The sequence below is a fragment of the Lissotriton vulgaris genome, unplaced genomic scaffold (assembly GCF_964263255.1).
Source record: "Lissotriton vulgaris unplaced genomic scaffold, aLisVul1.2 SCAFFOLD_2351, whole genome shotgun sequence".
NCBI classification, from domain to species: Eukaryota; Metazoa; Chordata; class Amphibia; order Caudata; family Salamandridae; genus Lissotriton; species Lissotriton vulgaris.
This window is the reverse complement of record NW_028244342.1, coordinates 78,252-100,976: the sequence shown is the minus strand read 5'-3', so window position 1 is coordinate 100,976 and position 22,725 is coordinate 78,252. Positions and strand designations below refer to the sequence as shown.

The 22,725-nt window shown below is 41.2% G+C and overlaps 1 protein-coding gene across 1 annotated transcript in view; it reads left to right on the top strand.

Moving 5' to 3' along the window:
- LOC147667590 (disco-interacting protein 2 homolog C-like) overlaps nucleotides 1–22,725 on the top strand; it is a gene marked incomplete at both ends in the record, with an annotated part of 319,227 nt that overhangs the window by 229,787 nt on the left and 66,715 nt on the right. Inside the window, 2 exons of the mRNA XM_086948800.1 lie at nucleotides 2,014–2,079; nucleotides 13,794–13,925. Coding sequence (XP_086804926.1) covers nucleotides 2,014–2,079; nucleotides 13,794–13,925 — 198 coding nt within the window. The remainder of the gene's footprint in view (nucleotides 1–2,013; nucleotides 2,080–13,793; nucleotides 13,926–22,725) is intronic.

The following is a 22,725-nucleotide window of genomic DNA, read 5'->3' as shown; positions in this document are numbered from 1 at the left end:
CACCAAGCTGCAAGTCCACAACATCCTGCCGCTTCTTGGTCAAAAACGAAATCACTTGGGACGCAGTAGGGACCAAAAAGTGCTTTACATCGTGCCCTTCACCGCAAACCCCAATAGTAAAAAACCCAGATTTCACACCAGGACTAAACTGTAGGCATTCAAAACCTGGCAGACGCCTGGATGCTGATCCGTGAGACATCTCTATGACAAAGAAGTTCCCATCCCATTTGACACACTGAAAGCAGACCGTGCACTCCCTGAAGAGGAGAGATTCCATTACACACAAATTACGCACAGGCTTATGGGCTTGGCAATGAGGAAAGTTGCAAAACGCCATCTGACTAATTTTGAGTGGTGGCTCCTCTGTAGGGACTCAGATAAACAAATAGTCTCAGACTATTCCTGATGGGCCCGGAGACGGTGACAAAATCCGCTGCACAGCAGCGGTTGGAGCGGGAGCTTGTACACTCCCTAACACAGAAGAAGTGGCAGGATATATACTTCATGGCGCAATACACTGCATCCAACACTTCTTGCACATAAACAGCAATGAAAATCGCCTCCTAGTAGTACTGAACCCTTGCCCTGCTTTATAAATAAACCCTGATGGGGTGGATAAATGTTCTAATTGCAAAGATTCCCCAGGGACGCTGGTTCATATTCTTTGGGAATGCCCCAGACTGACACCCTTCTAGGAAGAGATTCTAACAGAAATAGATGCTCATTTTGACACCCGCTCCCCAGATTTCCCTCCTTCACTATATTGGGTCTCCCCAATCCATTCACTTACCCGCTCTGCTCCAAACGGGGTAGACATATCACGCTGGCCCTCCGAGCGGCGCACCAAGCAATATTGGCCCTATGGAGTAGCAAAAAGGTCCCATCCTGACTGGCCTGCTTACACCGTTTATGGGACCTGCTAGGAATGGAAAGGAAGGCACCGACTTTTGACCCAGGAAGGTTCCCATTCAGAGAGATTTGGCGCCAAGTCATAAAAATTCTCTCGCAAGAGTTCACTGAGCTTACATGCCCTAGATACCTCAAGCTGCTGCACCTTACACCTTAGCACTTCTCAGACCCTACGATTCACAGGCGGCCCTTCTAGGATATAATTGGGGAAAAGCAGGCACCCGAGAGGGGTGAGGGGGAGGTATAAGGGAGGGGGAGGATTTTGTTAAAAGCTGCATAAGCGCTGAGTGAGGCCTAATTTCGACGCCACCTCAGCATTGTAACGCTTATAATATGCCTTGGCAGCACTGCAAAAAACGTATTTAAACATAAAAACGAAATTACATTGCATGCAAGTTGAAAAAGTCAAATAATGAAATATGATTGTGGCATCTTACTCTTCATCTGTCCGTTTTTAGAGTGGTGTTTAATAGGTAGCATCATTTTTGGTTGGAGCTGTGCAGACCTACAAATCATTGTTCGTGGCCACCATGCCTTTTTAGAACCAACTCTGGTGATTATCTTTATGATTTAAAAAATGAGTTGGCTGCATATTTTATCTTCCAAAAATTAAAGTCTCCTATGGAGGTTTGAGGTGACAGCAGTGCTCAATTTGAGCCTTTGGTAGGAGGTAGGGCCCATCTTCACTCTTTTTTTGGGACCCGGACGTATTTTACATCAACAGTCTTTGACCCAGGAAAAGGGTGAGAGGGGCAGGAATGGGGGAGTGGAGGAGGAAGAAAATGATGTAAAAGCAGTGACATAGGGAGATAGAAAGGATGAAAATTACATGCAAAGCAGCGATGAAGGGCCTTGGAAGCAGGCGGCTGGTGAAAGACTCATGAGGTGGAATTGATACCAAACAGCCTTGATGTTTGGCCACCCAGACACTCGGCCACGCCACTGGTGGACTTGTGAGAAAAACTTTGGAACCCAGTACTGTGAAGCACTGGATTCGGCCACAAACGTTTAATTTAGGTTTCTTCCAGAGGAGGGACTGTGATTTGGAAACTGCTTGGTGACTGAGCTGGCACTGAACCCGTTTGATTTTCCTCTTCTGTCTAGGTTCAGGCAGTTGGATCTCTCTGGGTGGCTCTGCGAGAAAGGTGGTGTACCCCTTCACCTCTGCAGGTAAGCCTTTCCAGAATTTCTTTTTTCGGTTTTTGTTAGTATTGTGTTGACAACGGGGTGCCTTTAAACAGGGAATACGTGTTGCCTACTGACTGTTTGCGAAGCACAGGTGTTTCTGTCAGTATAGCGTACTATACCTCGCTTCTGCTCATCCTTAAGGTGTCATCTGAACACAGGCAATGCCTGCTCTGGATGCTGATCAGCAGTCATGTAAGAAGCTATGGCCAGTGACTAATTTTAGCAACTTGTCTACTCAGCAAAATGTTGGGGTCATTAGAGGCTAGAGGATACATTTTTTCACCAAATCTTCTTTTAGTAGTATTTCTTCATCTCCATTAATTAATTTTTATAGAGAAGCAAGCTTTAGAGATAGTTTCAAAATAACCTGTTGTTTAGCATAGTCCACATTATATATATATATACATATATATATATATATATATATATATATATATATATATATATATATATATATATATATATATATATATATATATATATATATATATATATATATATATATAGCAGAGAGAGAGAGATATTGATTCATTCCAGAGAATAATTACAGTATGGCACGTATATATTGCTTGTGACTCTTGCTGATATGTCTGTTCAAAAACACACCTGTACATAATACCTGCTTGGACAGGAACCAGTGCTACGGTGCTAGTAGTAGTTGCAATTTCTTTCTGTAAAAACATTTTTTGTTTTGGTTTTTAGTTGCCTGGTGTGTTTTGGGCAACAAGAATCTCTTGACAAACAGTCACGCCTTTTGTGCTTTCTAGACGGTTTTGCTTCCCATATGTCCTTTTTGAGTGATTCCTAGAGTTCCCACAAGTTGTGCTGATTTCTGAAGTTTCGTTGTCACTATTCCCTCATTGTCTTGAGTAAAAGAGAATTGTTTATTTTCCACTTGTCAACATGGGATCTGTGTGGCGTTTCCTAGAATGGTGTCGAGTAATCTGCCAATTTGGAGTTATGTGTAATCTTAACGTCGCATTTGAAAGTAACCACAGGCACAGTTTAAATGGTCATCTCTGGATTACTCAATATGTGTAGAGATTGCAACAAAGTATTACTTCATGCGATGAGGCTGGTAAAGTAAGGTCTTGGATGTCAGATCAGGATAGCTTGCATGCTCATTAGTAGTAATATCATCACATACAGGCAGTTCATCAAGCTATCAAGCTGTCAGAGTAATTTCCCTCGTTTGCCTGATGATACTTGGTGTACTGCATGTGTTACTTGGCTATGTGTTTCCACAAGCTTGCTAATGAGCTCATTACCTTAATTGTTATAATAATGTGTTTCCAGAATACTTTTGGAGCAGCAACCTTAAGCAGCACTGACGTTTATGAGGAAGGAAACTCAATGTTGCTAAAAGTCATGTGTGTTGCAGAAAGTATTGTCTTGTTATATCATTGGTCTAGCATATTATATGCCTTTTGGTGTAGAATATGTGTTATTGATGACGATGCTCAAGTGACAAACACAGATTGGGCTTTCAAAATGTTCAGTGTTATTATTCATGAGCAAACGTTATATATCTGATTGTAGTATTCGTTTGTATATTCTTTGGTTATATTGATAACGTCACTTATTCTGGTCTGTAAAGAGCAGCAGCAAGATTTCATGGTATCAGATCAATTCTGTTATCCATTATTCACTCAATATATCAGTTAAGTAAGTTTGGTTCGCTCTACCCCATGGCAGATGCAGCCTGAGGTCTTAGAAATATATACATTTGATAGGTTGGAGTACAGATGCCTTCCTATATCATTTTTTTAAAATTTGTGACTTTTAACAATTTGACCTATACCCGTAACCTCTGCAAACCTCTTTGAGCGCTTTATCTGTTGTCTCCCTGAGCTTCGTTTATTATCTTTTTTATTTCTTAAAAACAGGAATTTCATGTGTAAGGGCCACTGTGAAGCTTGTGTTTGCCTTTATATTGCAAGTAATGGAAATGATAGCAGTGGTAAAGTATTTGTTGTTTTAGCAGGTGCTTATTACATCTCTCTTTTAATGCAGTGTATAAAATTCAAGGTATGCTCAAAACATCCCCGAAACACTACTAAAATGTTGGCAAGCTTGGTGTCACAATATGTATTTTTCAGAGCTTGATGAAATTAAATCTAGTCGCTTTTATTTTGCAGCTGAGGGGGATGTTTTAATGAGCCCACTGAGGAGCTGTGGATAGTCTGTTGGCAGTGTTATCGTGTTCAAGATACCTGTGGTTAATTATTAATCATTAATAAACTTGTGCCAACTTACAGAAGGTCTCACAGTCAAGTCTTGTGACTCACAAATCTTGTTGAATCTGGCCCGCTGGGCCTCAGAGGGGCAATTTGCTGAAATAAATCATATGATAATTTTGTGTTTTGGTGATACAAGTGGCTCTGATGAAGGTGATGCTAGTTTCTAATAAACTCTGAAGAATTAAGTCAATAGATTTCGTCCCTCCATAGTGCTTGATTTTGAGAAGGACATTTTTAGCTCATTAAATGAGAAAGTTACTCATGTCTGACGTTACCAGCAGTCCTTCATTGTTCAGAACAGTTCAGTGTGCAAATTGACAAAGGCTTATATATCTCAGTTCTCGCACCTGTTGACATTAGCACTTTAAAATATGTGCCTTGACTATGGAATTCAAGGAAAGCATTAATTTCAGAGGGCTAGATTCTTGAAAAGGCAAGTATTTACCATTCCTTATATTAATGTATGTTGCTAGGAATTAAGAGCCAACATCAAAAATGCGCCCGATTTTAAGGGAGAGCCCTTAAAAGAAGGGTGTCTAATGAATGTAGAATTAGACCGGGTCCATGCCAGATTATCAAAATTACCACTATGTAAATGAGTTGTGTTTAGGTGCATTATATGTATATATGTCTTACGCGAATGTCCCTAAAATCTGGCATAAATATAGCCCTGCGTTTGACTCCCCTGAAATAAAATCTTCAAATATGTAAATTCAACAAATGAGGAGAACATAGGTATTCTTTGATCTTTATTTGTAACATTTGAGATGAATGTGCATAGTTTTTTGTCAATATATTTTTACAGGCAAATAAACCAAGCAAAGCAATTACGGGATTAGCCTTGCTCTAAAGAAACAACAACAGGCCGTAGTTTTTTCTGTTTTATTGCCCTTGTACATCAATTTACCCATTTCTCTGTTCTAAATACCTGTATGATTAAAAAAAAAAAAAAAAAAAAAGATTTGCAAATACATAGGGTGTAAAGTTTCTTTCAGCATTAGAACGGGGCATTTAACAAGTGTCCAACCTGCTACATAGGTACAACAAGAACAAGGGAACCTCCTAAATTATTCTTAAAAAAAATACACACACATTTGCAATATCATAGAGCCAGTCTACAACAGTGAAAATTGAATCATCACTTAGGATTGTTAATTAAACTAAGAAGTTCCGAAATCGTCCAACATTGGGCCATGATGGTATTGGATCGGTATGGTAGCAGGGAGCAGAGGGCGAGGCTAGGCATGGTGTAGTTTTAGTGGTTTTTATTTTATTTTCTAGTTTTGTGATTCTTGATTTCTGTTCTACAATATTTGTCAACATTGCACTACTTATGTAGTTGTATTGGTTTACGTAATTTATTTTAGAAGTTATTGTTCAAAGTATTTTCATGCTCCATTCAACTTCTCTAAGTCCGCCAAACATTTTCCTCAATCAAGTTTTCTGCCGTATTGCAACATGTCTCCTTCATTTGCATATCTGTATGTCTCCTTCCTTATTGTTTGTCATCTCAGTGACTCAGAGTACTTGTGTTTATCATATGAATTACAAGAATGAAACAAATTAAAATTGTCCCTCATAATGTTGAGGTTTTGAATGATCTGTTGGCAGAATATTTCAACTGTTTGGGTTGATTAAATAGAGATTTTGCATAGGAAGATAAGGCTGGTGTGAAAAAGGCAAAAAGTAAAAGGGGTGCAATTGGTAATTCGCTGTTGACTTTCTAGAATAAAAAAGAATGACATAATTAAGTTAATAGCAAAAAAAAGCAAACGTCAAAAATGTTTTCATGTGAGGATGCTTTGAAGGTAGATCAAAGTTATGTGATCTCCAGAAAGATGCTTTATGGTGCACGGTATACCTCCATGAGGTATATTACAGAATTTTGGAAAGGGATACTCACAACACCTTCAGGATCTAACATTTCTGGAGAGCCGTTTCCATTTTTTTTTTAAATTTTTTTTTTTGTTGCAAAAGCCGTTTCCATTTTTGATGCTTAACAGGCAGCCTACGCATACATAAGAGCCACCTAGATCCATTAAGTTTCTGTGGTCCGTATGTGCAATCCTACACTTAATGAATGATATTTGTAGAGTATAATATCCTACAGGCTGAAAATTTCTGACTATTTAACTTAGCATTTCAACACTATTGCGATTTTTTAAAATGTCTTTGTTAATGCATAGTGTGAAGCTCCAAGTCCGGGACCCCTAGATGTAATCTGTTGTTTCAGATCACTCGTGCATTCGGCTTATCTTAGACCTTCTAATTCCTCTACTTAGAACAACAATGTGATGTCTTAACAAAGGGGTTCTAGAATTCTTGTGGAATATTAGTGCATTATGAAGGTTTTGCAGAGAGAACCTACCCACTTGCAACGTTATTCCACTTTTATGACATGTTAAGTTCTGAGGAATAGGTCTCTTGGCCAGTAAAATTGAAACGTTAGTCACAGTAGAGAACCACATTGGAAGATGGCGCCAAATATAATTCATGTAATGTTTAATATCCCTCAGGAATTATTAGATTGGCCAAGTATGAGTATAATTAAGAGCTTTGCCATATATTTTAAAATAGCACACAAAAGAAGCTGTGGGGTGAGTCAAGATGGGAGGATTTTAGAAAACTATTTTCAGACTGAGATAACAGGATTTTCCATTACTCCGAAATCCAAAAACAGTGACATTGTGGTAGAGTCAAGGACACTCGAGAAGGGGCAAGTGATTTTTTGTAATAAATTATACTCTGGTTCTTCAAATCCACCCATGGAAGCAATTGTTAGTTTTTTTAAGTTATTCATTTACCAATCATTAGCCTTCTAGCGTGACTTTACTTGCCCATCTCCAGAGGAGTTGGCCAAAGAGATTCGTTCCACCCCTTTTTTTCCCAAAAAGTGAATTTTAACCTGGTGAGAACCCTACTCTAGAGCGCACTGATATCACTGAGTGTTGCTACAGTTATGAAATTCAACCTTCTATTAGACTGTGAACATGCAAGATGTTGGTACATACATGATGGGCCTAAGTAAGCTATATCCAACAGCTTACCTTTAGGGAACAAGGGCTTCATAATCAGCAACAGACAAGTGTGGGCCAGACTCGATAGCTGCATCCATAGAGTTTATCCCTAATGAACGTCGAAGCCAAGTTTTAGGGACTGTGCATTTATGCAGGAAAGACCTATTTGACTTGTGTTGTTCATAACGTTATGCGTTCTTCGCTGCAAGTATGGTGGCCTATCCCTTCTTTTAAAGATAGTCTGGGCGCGCAAGCAATCCGTCACATTACTGCTTAAACTCGCCATGCAATTTTCTCCATATTTCAAACCATTAACTAAATTAGTAGTAGTGCTGAGCATAGTCAGTCATACATCAGGATCACATGTTAATGGCCGATAAGGGCAGGGAACAATAAATAATATGTCAGTTTTGCATCTGAAACAGCAATAGAGTTTGGTTGAGTCAGTCCCATGCCTGGCACCTGCTTACAATTCATGGTCTCAACTGTAGCACTTCTGTGCCGCAAACTGAGAACTAATTAAACAAAACAAAAGTGGTACCCAAAGTGTTAGCCTTTACCCAATTGCGGTTTTTGCTGTGTTGGTGAATAGTGGATGTTTATTGTTGACAAATTCAATCGTACTAATTTTCTGAACCGTGCAAGGATGAAAGGCTAAGCGGACTTAGAGGGGTATGAACTTTCAACCGTGGGTTCAACCTCAGATCCTTGCAGTAAATGCATCAGTCCAGTGAACCATCAGCCCTGGTTGAATGTAATAACTTCGAAAATTTAAAATTAGTGTATTTAAAATTAATACTTTCGACCAATTTAAAGAAGCCGAACCAGAGGACAGTTTTTTGAGTCCACTAGCTTTATAAATGTACTCAACCTTTATTTATTTATTTGTAGGTTTATATAGCGCTTGAATCCACTCCGACAGGAGTATCTCTGCGCTTTTTGAACCGGTAAACGGCAGACATGAAATGAGGATGGAATTAGATTTCATTTTTAAACAGAACAGTTTTTAGGAGTTTACGGAATGTTATGTGCTCTTTGCATTGTCTTAAAGCCAGGGGAAGTTAGTTCCATAGCTTCGGGTCAGTGGTAGACAGGGCTCTACCTCCGTGTCTGACCTTTTTAACATGGGGGACCGCGAGGAGGAGATTGTTACTTGATCTGAGGGAGCGTGCTGGAACATAAGGAACAAATCTCCGCTCAAGATAGATCGGCCCCTGTCCATTCAAGCACTTATGGATCAGGCAGCATATTTTAAATTTTGCTCTTTGTCGGATTGGAAGCCAATGTAATTGTTTAAGGAGGGGCTTGGAAGCAGTTCTCGGAGGGGCATTCAGAACAAGGCGGGCTGCCGTGTTCTGAATGACTTGTAGCTTAGCCAACACTCCTTCGTTGGCAGAAAGTAACAAACTGTTACAATAATCGATCCGACTAAGGATCAGTGCTTGAACAAGGGTTTTCCTTACAGAGTCAGGTAGAAGTGGAAAGACCTTGCGGAGCAGACCGATGGTATGGAAGCATATCCCTGAAATATAGCTGGTGTGTTGTTTTAATGACAGGTCGTGATCGAGCCGAATTCCCAAATTCTTCACGACCTGTTTAGGTTCAGGGACTGCTCCTAGTTCTGATGGCCACCATTCCGGAGTCCATAGTATTTTAGCCTCCCCAAATAACATGATCTCCGTTTTGCTGACGTTACATTGGAGATAGTTGGTAGACATCCATTTTGCCACTTCTTTCATGCCTGATGAGAAAGAGTTTCTAACCTCAGTGGAAAGAGTTTTGAAGGGGAAAAGGAGTTGCGTATCATCTGCGTATGATACGGGGACAAAGCCGTACCTATGCAAAACTCCTGCCAGGGGTGCTACATAGATATTAAAAAGAGTGGGGCTCAAACATGAGCCCTGTGGCACCCCCTTAGAAATCTCTATTTCCGCAGAGCGATATGCACCCATGGTAACTCTCTGGGTGCGATCAGCTAGGAAACTCTTTAACCAGTCAAGGGCTTTGTTCTTAATGCCAGCGTTCGACAACCGTTGAGTCAAGATGGTATGAGACACGGTGTCGAACGCTGCCGATAGATCTAATAGACCCAAGATGACTGAGAGGCCCTTGTCCTGGTAGGCGTGGAGATCATCAGTAACAGACAGCAAGGTGGATTCAGTACTGTATTTGGGGCGGAATCCTGATTGGGAATCATCCAGAGCTTTTTCTAGTTCAATATGTCCGGATAGGTGGCGATTAACATGTTTTTCTATAAGTTTCCCTAAGAATGGTAACAGGGAAATAGGTCTTAAATTAGTCAGGTCAGACCACGGTAAGGTGGTGTTTTTTCTTATGGGTCTGACAAGAGCTCGCTTCCATTCCTTGGGGACAGTGCCTGAGGTGAGTGAAAGGTTTACTAATTCAGTGATCATTGGGCATAGTTGTAAATCCAATGCAGGTATTAACCTAGCAGGGATAGTATCCTCTGTATTTCTAGTTTCCGTTTGTTGATTTTTTTAAAGCACTGCTTCATGTACTAGTGAGTCGTAGAGATTTCTTCTCCTCTTGACTCTCCTGGTTCTTTGTATGCAAACAGTTTGTATTGAGGTTTTGTGAAACACATTACATGAAGTAGAAAAAGGGGAAAATATTAATGGCATGGTAAAAAGACAAAAAAATCCGTTTATATAAATGACAATTTATACACCCTGAAGGCAAGAGAGCACATCTTGTAATTGGCAAGTATATAGTGCATACTTGTGTGTGTTTATATTTAGAACGTTTATTTAGAGTTCAGAGGTCATTGTTTTTTTAAGAGAACAGTGTTTCAAACTAAAAATGGTTTAGCCATCCCTCCTACCCCCCCCCCCCCCCCCCACAATTTCTTGTGCTTGGTAGGGCACCCTCTGGACAAATAAATGCTTTCTTCCATTTTTGCGCACCAACCTTTCCCTCAACCAGGCATCAAAGGTGGGCAATTCTCAAACCTTCAATATTTAGCAATCTCTCTAAGAGCCAACAACACAGAAAATCCCCTCCATGAATATCTCTCCTCTCAATTAGCCCACCTATTTTAGTTTTCCTACTAGGCTCAGTTTAGGAAATTGTTCAACTGGTCTTTCCAGCACCTCAGACAGCACACTCATAACTCTGGCCAAGAAGGGCTTAATTATTGCACATGATAATATCATATGCAGTCAGTATGCTAAATCTAGTGCAGACCGGGGACTCACCCTGTCTATTTTATGTAAGTGTTTGAGCGCAAGATACATTCTATATAAGTATTTTAATTGTATACATCTAAGCTTTGCGGAAATAGACAATTCCCTGGGGGCAAAAAAAGCCATCCCTCCACCTGCTTCATCCAGTGAGCCTACGCCGTCTCCTATTTTGCCCGAAATGTTTATCAGTCCACCTGTGAGTTAAAAATAAGAGAACAATTTAGAGGTGGGATACCACCCTTGTCAGCCTTCTCCAGTGGCAGCCGAGCCTCTTGTGGTCTGTTTTCTGGTATTAAAAGCCCCTTAAAACAGCTGACATTTGGTGTAATTGGAGGCATCGGAAAAATTGCATATTGGCTAATTGGAATTCACATAGTGCGGTCTATCCACAAGGCTCTTAAAAATTAAATGCCAATGTTGCCCCTAGCCCTGAAGCCTTCCAGCAGTAAATAATATCTCCAGTATGTGCTTTTCGTAGCGGTGTTGCAGAGCGAGTTTGCCCATCCTAGAGTCCATCAACTAACATTCTGCCAACATTTAAGAATCACTCTATTGTGAGGGGGGACGTTTGGGGGTCTGTAGAACTGTATAGAATATTTTCGTGTCCCTCTCTTCTAAAATGGTTCATTGGGTGTCAAAAGAAGGCTATCAACAAATAATCGTTTATTGATGATCTGAGCTGAGAAGCCCAGTTATTCGTATGCATGTCTGCCATACCTATTCCTCCTTCAAAGACTGAACCGGTACATTTGTCCAAAGGCAATTCTGGGTTTTTTCCGCAAATAAAGTTAATGGGATTGGATCCAAGCTTGTCAACATAGTGACTGGGGATTTCATAGGGGTAATTTTGAATTACAGATTGTTTTGGAGGGGGGATTATTTTTTAAAGTTTTCTTTCCAAGCATATTGAGGATTAATTTACTCCAAGTATGGTGTTGTATGGGATGGGGGTTTAACACCTAGCGTGGCACTGGGTTGAGAGACCAGTGTATTCAAAGGTATGTAAATCCATGTCCGGTAGTGACATTCTCACCACCCTACTGGTAGGTTCCTGGATACCCCATAGTGGAACCAAGGTAGATTTGTCCCAGTTCCCACAGAACCATGATGCCTGCCCATACAATTCCAGCATGCGCACTAGTCTGTGACCGATTCACCTGAGATGAATCACACAAAGAAGCAAGCAATAAACATAAAGACGAATGTGGTTTTCATGTCTCCTTCCCATTGATATCCCTCTACCAGCCCATCGCCCTGTATCCAGATTACCAAAGGTTTGATAGCCAGGGCAAACATAGGTGAAAGTGGGCATGTTTATCTCGTTCTGTTCTGGATGCTAAATGGGGTGCCAGAACCCCTCTGATTCTGATCTCACTTATCAAAAGTCATGCCTGGATCGTGATGCCAACATACAATCAACTGAAACAACAATCCTATTTACAAGAATGTTTCAGGGATCACTACAAGAGGAAACTAAGTCTACTGAGGTTGGGGTGGTTCCCGAGCAAAGACCTTACCCCTAAATGGTTACGAACCTGGTCAACTTTGGATTGTGGCCTCTGTGACAAGGGAGTAGAGTCGTTATTGCATCTACTATTTATTTGCCCGGCCTTACAAAATCTAAAGAAGATCCTCCTGAAGCCATTCCTAAGAGAAACACATGTCAGGACGGCTGTGATAAAATGCCTCAGCGGGTCTTCGATACAACTTTCCTGCAAAATGATAAAATTCCTGGCATTTGCTGCTCAAGAGCTTGAAAAAAAGGCAGCAGCAAAAGAGGAACTGGGACATATGGACTCCCTGCAGCTGGGCCCAGATCCTCCTTCATTCTCTTTACAGTCACCCTCCCCCCGCGCTCTGTTATTTTAATACACTGCAAGCATTTTATTTCAGACAAGAGGGCACAGTTACATCTAATTAAATATAAGCCCTTATGTGTGCAGCACCCCCTGTTATAACAGTCATTTGTTGGGCCCTATATTTCAATGAGGGCCACTGTCTTCCAATAGTGCTACCCCCGTTTCTTTTTTATCTTTGTACATTTAAAAACGCTCTCCCTGTTTTTACTTTTCATGTATATCCGTGCAAAGTCGCTTAGGACATAGGGGCATGGGTTGTTTTATGTTGTTTTATGCTGATTCAAAGATGTTGATGTTTATTACATGGTAGTAAGTTCCACCCTTTTACGATTTTAACAAATCAAATAAAAGTATTTATGCATACATTTTCAAAAGTTTGGATTTGAGGCTGAGCGGATGGACTGGGGATGCACAAGTTTGAATCTAACTTTAATTTAAATCCCCTTCTACTTGAATTGAATCTCTGCCCTCTCTGACATAGCTCACTTATCCGTCCCGTGATCATTATTAGGTACTCTCAATCTATAAGTATTGTTAAATCGTTATTTTTTTACCCCAAAAAATAATAATACTCTATTGAGGGCAGTCTTTCCTGTCATTGCCCTGCAGTTAAAGATTAACTAGTTAAATGCAGAGAACTTGTCCAGATGATGAAAAGTAGTACCAACACTACAATCCTCTTTGCCACCCATCTCCCATCACAAAATGGGATTAAAGTTATCCCTTAGTCAGATCGACTATATAAGTTCCACTTCTTTAATGTTCAACTCTTGTTAGTTGAAAGAAGATACACGAATTGCTAAAGTACATCCCCATGTCATATATAAGGAAATGTTTTTAATGTTTATTACACTTGAAAACTTTTTCTTGATATTACCTGTTGCTGATGATCAGAGTGCAAGTCTAAATGGAAAGCCTTGGACACAAACTTAACAGTGGCATGATTATAAGTTTCTCCTTCTAATTAAAGACAGCTGGATAAATGTACATATTTTGTTAAAAAAACATTGTAAATCCAAACATTGTCTGAACTTAAAATAAAAAGTAAATATCTGCATACCTGTCTGATTGTTTTAAAGTTTCTCAGATACTGGGCCAGAATTTATAACAATATGTGATTTTATTTATAATCAGCAATTATACTATTGGTGCTCTAATCTGATTTTGCATTTCTTAGACGAAGCATTCAGTTATCTCTGTAACGTATTGGGGTGCTTAGTGGGTAATTCTCACTATAATAGAATTTACATTTCTTAGTTTAATCAAAGAGTTGTCCTGTTTGTGTTTTTTTGTAAAGGGGTATAGTTGTTTATAGTGCATTCTTTAGCAGAAGTATACATTTCCCTCTGTAATGTATTTTTCGTTTTTTGTTTTTAGAAAATCATTCTGCCCCTCCAGATGTTACCACCTACACCTCCGAACACTCATTGCAAGTGGAACGGCCACAAGGATCTACACCGCGTGTGGCCCCCAAGTATGGCAATGCAGAGCTTATGGAGACTGGAGATGGTAGGTTTAAAAACTGCGTATTCACACACTTTAAGCTTTATTGTTCTCTGTCGCTGTCCTGTTGTGGCCTTTTGGTGTCTTATTCTGCATCTCAGGGAGTGCTTCCATTGCAATGCATGAGGTATGTTGCTTTCAGGAGCAGGAACTGCTGTCGGGGACTATTTGTGACATATTGTGCATTGAAGCCTGTTGTGTATCTCACTTTCCATATGATTTTGTGCATGAGTCAAATAAACAAGAATATTATAGTTTTATAGAATGTTCTAACAGTGCTAAATTATGTGTTATAATTGGCTTAAATCTACCAACACATGCAAACAATTTGTGCATGTGTTTGTCCATGCATCCCATATTAAAGCCTGACACATTGGCTTTTCCAATGCTTGTTGAACTTGAAGCTTCATCAGCAGCATGTTGCCTTATTGATGGCACAGACGGCCCTGCTCTTCTTAAGACATATGGATGCCACATGCTCAGATCAACAAACGTTTCTTAAATCAGTCGAGTGAAATATCCCCATGTGGCCATAACATATCCCCTCCATTCTCGTTGTGCTGCTAAAAAAGAAGTAATTCATTTCTAGGTCACGGAACTTTTCAGGTAGTAGAGAAAACTGATGCTTCTTGTAATTTCTAGTTACATGTGCCTGCACCAAATCCTGTTGACTAGTGCTCCTTAAGGCTGCATATGCTGTTCTTTAGACCGGGTTCCTTTAAATGTTATACCTAAAAATAAATTTTTCAAAATAGCCCAGAAAATGTTGATGTGTTATACATCTTTATTTCCATGACCAGGGTGCCTAGGGTAGTGTAATGTGACCTCAAACCCATGATGACATCACAGGGTTTCACCCTTTATCTCACCCTCCGCTGCAGAGCCGCCTCATATTGGTTTCTGAATGGACAGGGTATGGACACTTGTGGAAATAAAGTAAACAGGGCTGAGCCTTGAGACCATGGGTAGCAAGAGCAGTGCCAAAGGGGGCTGCTACTCCCGACTCCCCATAATTGGCATCCATGTTCACAATACATCTCAAGACTCGGGAGTGAACATTCCCAATGCTCTCCTCAGTAACTCTTAGGTTCAGATCCTTCCAGTTGTAGCTTGTACAATTAGTGCCATCATGCGGCTCCTACTGTAAGGTGTTCTAAAACTGCAGGAAGGTGTGCATTCATGGTATAACCACCTCCGCCTCAAGCCCTTGTTCTCCTATTGCTCCGATGGGGTACCTAGATATGCATGGGTACACATCTAAATACTGAAATCTGGGCTGTGTCAAAACTTTTAAAACATCTATAGGTTTACTACTTCGTGTGTTCAGACCATATTGTTTATTATAATTATTCGGATTATAAGCAATTCTGTGTTTATAGCAGAGGTTATTAAAAACAGGGTGAAAACATGTTGGTATGCCTAGGAAGGGGAATACCTATACTGCATTGCTGTTCGTATAAGAGTACATAAAATATGTTTTTAGAACAGCACAATTGAAATTAGTGTTGGGTAAATTTTTTATTTAATTACCTAAACATAGCTTTCTGCTATAATTAAACCACTCATAGGTGTCGCACAAGACAAGAATGGGATTGTGCAGTAGGCACGAGAGAGAGAAAAGAGTAGTGATCTAGAGTGGATCATGTTAGATAAAGTGTAATCGGTTGCTTATGGAACATGAGTAGAAAGGGGAACTCTGCAGTCAAAGCTTTTTCAAAGAAGGGTTTTAAGAGACTTAATGGATAGTTTAAGATCTGAGGAATCGAATTTCCAGACGTCAGTATTTCCACAGATTCCTTTAGCACCGAATGATTGCCTCTTGTCTGTTGAACTTGTCAGTAGTTAATCATATACCCTTTTTTGTCTTCATTGCTTATCACTTTGCTGAGGCTTGGCTCACCCATGTTATGGACCAGGTTTCCAGACTCCTTTGTGTTTGCTGCAAAGCGAGACTTACCAGAAACTCCAAAAATCACCATTTGCATCGATGTGGTGGAGCGTGGCACCAATCAAGAGTCCTGTCTGGGCCTTGAGTTTGCAAGCAACTTTGAATATCTGACTTTTATTCGGGTGTTCCAGTCTTTTAGCTAGATTTTTAGTTTTTGCGTATGTTTAGTGCTGGTAATGCTGGGCAACAAACACAATTTCATTAAGCATTTTGATAGTATGTTGTATGTAGCATGTTACATTGCTGCTGGCGTGTTTATTGTGCCGCACACATGACACTCCCAGACTACTGTCTCTGTAGCAACCAGAACTTTGGATATATCATCTACCACTAGTAGTGCCCAATGAACATCCATCATTTCTCTGTGTGTGAGTGATTGGGTGAAGGGAGCTTTCTCCTCTAATGTGACTGAGGGCTGTGGCAAGTGTTCTCCTCCCCTTGCCGGTTGACATTTGTGTGAAACTTGTGTAGAGAGATGCTCAGACTGTCCATGAAATTTGGAGTTTTGGTGTGTAATTCAACCCTGTCTCACTTAAGCCCCCAGTTGGTGTATAAATGATTGTTTCTATGACTTGCATTTCGCCAATAGCAAAGAGAAGAGGCAAAACCACTGCGAAGATACCAGGGGCCATAGATACATTCCTATGGTTCAAAGTTGCAATAAATTCATCTTGTAGAGACTTCTAATTGTAACGTCACTCCTGATTGGGTACTAGGCTGCACTGTTTTGTGGACTTTGAACAGGTGGCTTAGGGGTTTGTCTTCAGAAGAAGTTGAATTAGATGGTATAGGCCCACCTTTGTTGACACTGATGTACACTTTGCATGTGGATGCATGGGTCAGAGTACATACTGGTCCTTTGAGTTCTTTAATGGAAACAATATGTAAATGTAAAGGAATCAAACCAGGGTGAATTTTGTTCCCTTCTCTCTTTAATCTTTGTCAAACATGCACCCTAACAACAATCTCGAATATGCTGTTTTCTACATACTTTTAGCAATGCAAGACGGTGATTTCTCTTGTACACGAACAATTATATCATTTTTTATTTTATTTTCATGACATTCCTTTTGGATAGCAACCCCTCTTGAACTCATTGACCTGATATAACCTTGTAAATCATCTCAAGATGAGCATCTCGAAGAAGGCCAATTCCATGGTGGTGTTTGGTTAATATGGTAATAATCTCAAGTAGAATGTACAAGCAGTGAAAATAGTGAGAGATGCCAAGAATGTGTACCTGGGATTAATGTTTTCTTTCCCATATCATGGAGATGTACTCTCCCTTGTCTGGGAACAAAATGTTCATACCATTGTCATGGGCTAAGGCATTTTAATATCAGAATTGGTGCTTGTTCTGTTAGTCATTTTAAAAAATGTTACTGCAAAGGTATTACCTATAGTGTTATCAGTGCTCAAACCTTTTGTAAAGCAATTAGAAAGCGTCTAGATATCTTGCAAATTATTGACAAATTAGTTTAGACCGTGTCAAGGTATCCCACAGAGCCTGCCCAGGCTTAGATTAGGACATATTGGACTATCGAAGCGCGGTGGGGGAATCATCATGAGCATCAATCCAGCAAAAGACCAGAAGTAATGAAAGTGATGTCATGCACCCTTTAATCGTAATAACATCCCAAGAAGCAACATCATATGGCCCAGAATCTTACCAGAAAGTGATGTCCCATTACCTTAATCCTGATGACATCAAGATACAACATTAGTAGAACAACACAAACAAATGTCTATTTTAAATGCCATCTATTTTAGGGTGCTGTCATGATCTTGGATAGTTGGGCAGCGCAATACTTGTGCTGGTTTACAACGAACAATTAAACCAGACTTCTAGCGAGTTTCGAAGTGGTCCCCCCCCCCCCCCCCCCCCCCCCCCCCAGAACATGAATAATTGTGGTCAAATAGTTCACCTAAAAGCACAATTTTCGCATAAATTTGCTAAGACGACATAGGCTCTAAAAGGACATCAATAAATATTAAAGTCCTTTCTTGATGCGCCAAGCCAATGAAACCTGATGCTCCTCAGGAGTTGACCCAGTCAAAAATTACTTCTATTATGCCAGGGCCAGCTTTTTGTCATAGTTGACCTCTCATGACTTGGATGCCCCATATGAAAAAATTACATGCAATATACCTGGGTAATAATGTTGCCATTAAAAATGCTGTTCATATGCCAAGGGTGACACTTTGTCAATCAAACATTGGTCTTATAGAGCGCACAGCTACTCAATGAGTGTCCCGGTGCTAACTAAGCTTGTAGACTATCTGTGCTCAAACTGGCTACTTAAATGCGCTTTCAAATAGCCAGGTCTTAGTATGGCCTTTAAAGGTGAGTTCATCCCTTATCATACAAAACTTTAAAGGGAGTGAGTTCCAGGTGGTGGCGCGAATAACGAAAAGGACGAGCCTCTCCACTTTTTCCTTAGAACCACTGCTAACAGCGCATCTGAAGAGCGTATAGGTCGGGCCTGATGATACGGCCCAATCCTTTTCATTAAGTACCAAGGCCCAGATTGGTAAAAGGCTCTGCGAGTCAAGATGCGTCCTTTGAACCTTACTCTCTCCTTGATGAGAAGCCAGGCAAGCTTTTTGAGATGATGTTGAATGTGACTTTTTAGGCACTTTTAAAAGAAGCTGTGCTACCGCATTCTGAATTGACTGCAATATTCTTAGTTGGAATGCTGGTAGTCCCCAATAAAGAGCATTCGCATAATGCAGTCAAGAAGTGCCAAGGGTATGCACCATAATTTTCTGACATTGCCCTGGTAAAAGGTACTATACAATAGAGAAACGCCAATGCTGCCTTTCTCAATTCACTGTCTATTTTTCATCTCACTTTTGACTGGAACATAAAGTGAGGGGACCTTAGTTTTTTTAATCAATCCTGAGTTTTATTTTGTTTTACTTCATTTGAACTTTTTGATCATTTTTTTAGCAAATTTTTACATTTCAAAAGAACTTATGACATACAATATATGAAAAACATTCTGTACAATAAAACCATCCCCTCCAAACAATCGCACTCACTATCACTACAGATCTCAGTCAAGCACTCTCATACATACTTTCATTCATACCATTGCTATTTACAATCATTGATCCAATAATTTTTTTTTTCACAAAACAAACTTTTTTTATATAGCCATAGATTATAATGAAAACCTGATTCTATAATCTACAAAATTCCATTCATTAGTTGATATTCTTATGGCTTTGATAAACACACGGTCTACGCGTTTCGAACACTTCTTATTGTGGAGTTCTCATCAGGACCACACGCTGTGAATGAAAAGGGGAGACCTATATTAGGTGTGTATCTCTAACCATATTGGAATTAGCCAGATGGCTCAACAACACCTCCATGCATCTTACCTCCAGATTTTGAAACAAATAAATTGTAGTAATCCTCGGGCCCACGGCGCGGGACAACCTAAATGACATGAAGACATAAAGCTCAGCCAAGCTGTACCAAAACGTATGGCTTAGGACATAGAATCTATGGAATCAAGCATTACTCACTGTTGTGTCTTGGTATTCACACGCTCAGGATTGATTCAAGAACCTAAGGTCCCCTCGCTTTATGTTCCAGTCAAAAGTGAGATGAAAAATAGACAGTGAATTGAGATAGGCAGCATTGGCGTTTCTCTATTGTATAGTACATAAGGCAGTGGCTTGGCCTTGCTGCTTGGGAGCCCATACCCAGTGGTGTTTAGTAACTGGTAAAAGGTACAGCATTTCTTCAGGGATTTTAGGAGGCCATAGCACATGCCTATTACAGCACTGACCTGCGCGTTCAAAGCAGTAATGTTGATAGGGGCCAGCGAAGGTGGAACATGGGAAGGTGAACCAAACAGTAGTATGTCTGTTTTACCAGTGTTGCACTGCAGATTGTTAATGCGCATCCACTCAAACACAGTTGAAAGGCATGCTTTGAAGTTGATTAAGGAATTGGGAGCGTTTTTATGTAACCTGAGGACTGTGTGTCATCAGCGTAAGACACCACTTGCTCACCAAGGCCTTTAACCCAAAAATTACCTTTAGTATGTCTGAGTCCACATTATGTCATGGTTGACACCCTCCCCCAAATGCCCCTTTTGTCCTCCCTTATGACAAGAAGTGTCTTCAATGTGCCAGTGTCAGCATTATTCCATTGGTACCCCATATACCAAGAATTTCTTTCCATTTCCAGTATTTTACTACTGCGCACATTTTGCCTAGAATTACCTTCAGTGTGCCTGCGCTAGTAATTTGTCACAGGCATCTGTCATGCTAATAATTGCCTGCAGTATCCATTGCTAGTGGGTCATTCTACTGCTACAAGCCAAGAATGACTTCAGTGTGTCAAGCTTGCAAGCATACCACCTCATTATTACTCGTGTTTTCTCACTCACTTATTCATTCTCAGTCACTCTTGCACTTACTCTTATTCTCAATCACGCTAACCCTTGTTCGTTTGCACTTGATCCAGCAATCGGGGATCAATAATTTTTCACAAGCATAGGCCCATTTACAGTACCCAACTGATCCCTTCACGCTGGGTGTCAGTGTGATGTAAGTTTATACCCAATTTAACAAAGTACATCACAGAACCTGCATTTCTCTTTATAATATATATTATCTGTGGCAACAGACCTATTAGTTGAGTAGTTGATGACAATAATTATGTACTCATCTATACTACTAAATAATAACACTCAGCGTAAATTTTATAATATATCGTAAATAATGTGAAGTAAAAATGCTCATCAAGTACTTTTTAGGTCGAGGACCGTCGCACTGCGTAACAGTGGGCTGAGTCCGAAGATTTTATGTTTTTTAGTTAGGGGGCTTGAACCCGCCCCTCTTCTCTATTGGCTGGCTTCCTAAACGGAGGCCAGCCATTGGAGGAGAGGGGCGTCACTCCTTTGAAGACTCGTCTTTTTCGGATTCGGGGCGTGTTTTTTGCGTTCTTTCTATCTGAGACGTCATCCGTCACTCAGCAAAAAATACGCCCTTTCACCCTCATCCGCTTTGCTGCCTCTACCCACTTGCCCATTATTGCTCTAATGACATTTGTCCAGTGCCGTCTCTTCTAGCTTCCTGCCCTAGCACCTTTACAAGCCTGCCGTGTTCTGCCTGCCTTCGTCTATCTCTTGCCCCTTTCCTCCTCTCTTTTCTCTATGGGTTCCATTTCACTCCTGCTTCTTTGCAATCCTGCCTGTCTCGTGCCCGCTCAGAGCTGCAGTGCCCCCACCCCCGCGCGCCCCCTCTTCTGCTGCCCGCAGATGGTACAGTCCTGCTGCATGCTCTGGAGCCCGCTGGATGTTGCTGGAATTTGAAAGCATCCTCTGGGCACATACCGCAGCAGCACAGGCGGAGCACCCCGGCCTGCACTCGGCACAGGGCTCACCTTCTACGGCATCAGCGGACCCCCGGTACAGCAAAGGAGAGCATCTCCGGCGGGGAGAGTAGCCGAGAACCAGAATGACGCAGGGCAAGGTAAGGATGCTGCCCCTGTAATTGGAAGGGCCTCGTTCATAGAAGGGATGGCTGAGGCCATCAGAAGCCCTAATCTAAGCTTTAGCGCCCCCTCACGATGAGAACAGGACGGGGTTCTGCCTTGCTGTTAATCCGGGTCCCTATAGAACCGATGGCGTAATCTCAACCGCAACAAGAGCTCACTTCAAATCCGGAGAAGAGAACAAAGTCTGCCTAAAAGTCCTCCACCCCCTGCTTCCCCAGAAAAAAGAGCGACCCTGTTTTAGTGTTGAACCTCAGGCACTGGCCAATTCGGACGTTTCCGGAAGGAACAGTCAGAGCAAGAGTGCTGCATCGGAGGCTGCTTTTGATTTGCCTTCCTATCTACCCTACCCCTTTTTCACCTATTCCCCCCCCCCCCTCCATGTCCGATTCCCCCCCCCAGTGAAACGGATACCATTCTCTCTCAACTTGCAGCCACTGCACTCTGCCCTGCTCACTGCCTCCTCTCTGACGTCCCTCTGATCCACATTCTTCATCACTGCCACTTGCTTCGTATTATAACATGAGCCGTGTCTCGGGGTTTTTATACTGTCTGCCCTTTTGCTCCCTACCACAAGGACATCTGTCCCTTGTCCAACTTGAGGTAACAGCACCAGTCCCTCAGTCACCAAGGGCGAGCCCCTCTCCCCTCTGGCACCTTGGGATGAAAACACTTGCCCCACTGCTCTTTGATTTTATACTGACGTGCCCCACTGGCATCCAATGACCACATTAGCTGCACTACTGCTATCTAGAGGTGGCGACCCTCCGTCGGTGACCTGTGTCATCCCTAGGGAGATATCATCCCCTTTTCACTGTGATGAGCAGCTCAGACTTCCCATCCCTACCACCACGAAATGGACGCCTCTGCCGTGTTACAGCCGCTTCACCTGGCCCTCTGCTCTTTGAGCTGGAGATTTTTGCTTTTTGCTACCCTGAGTTTAAAACGTATGACCCTATGCCACTCTATAGTGTTTGCACATGTCCTTTGGCAAAGCTGAAGTAATAACAGACACATTTCTGAGAAATAGGCACCTGCTACACTCCCTTCCTCCCTTCCTGACTTCTTAAGATAGTGACCTTTGCCCCTTTGTCATCCAGAATGGGTGGCACTCCCCCACTATCCTGCTGCTTTGGTGCCACTTGCCCAACTGGAATCTGGAGCTTGCCTCCTTCTATTCCAGCTCAGCAAAGCACTGTTTACCTGAATTCCATGCTAAGGTATATATGTTTTTATAGAGAAGTTATTATCCAGAGCACACTAAAAAGTTGACTTATCTGCATGCGACCTATTGTGGACAATGCTAATTTTGTTACTTGTTTGTTGGTAAAATGATAAAGGTT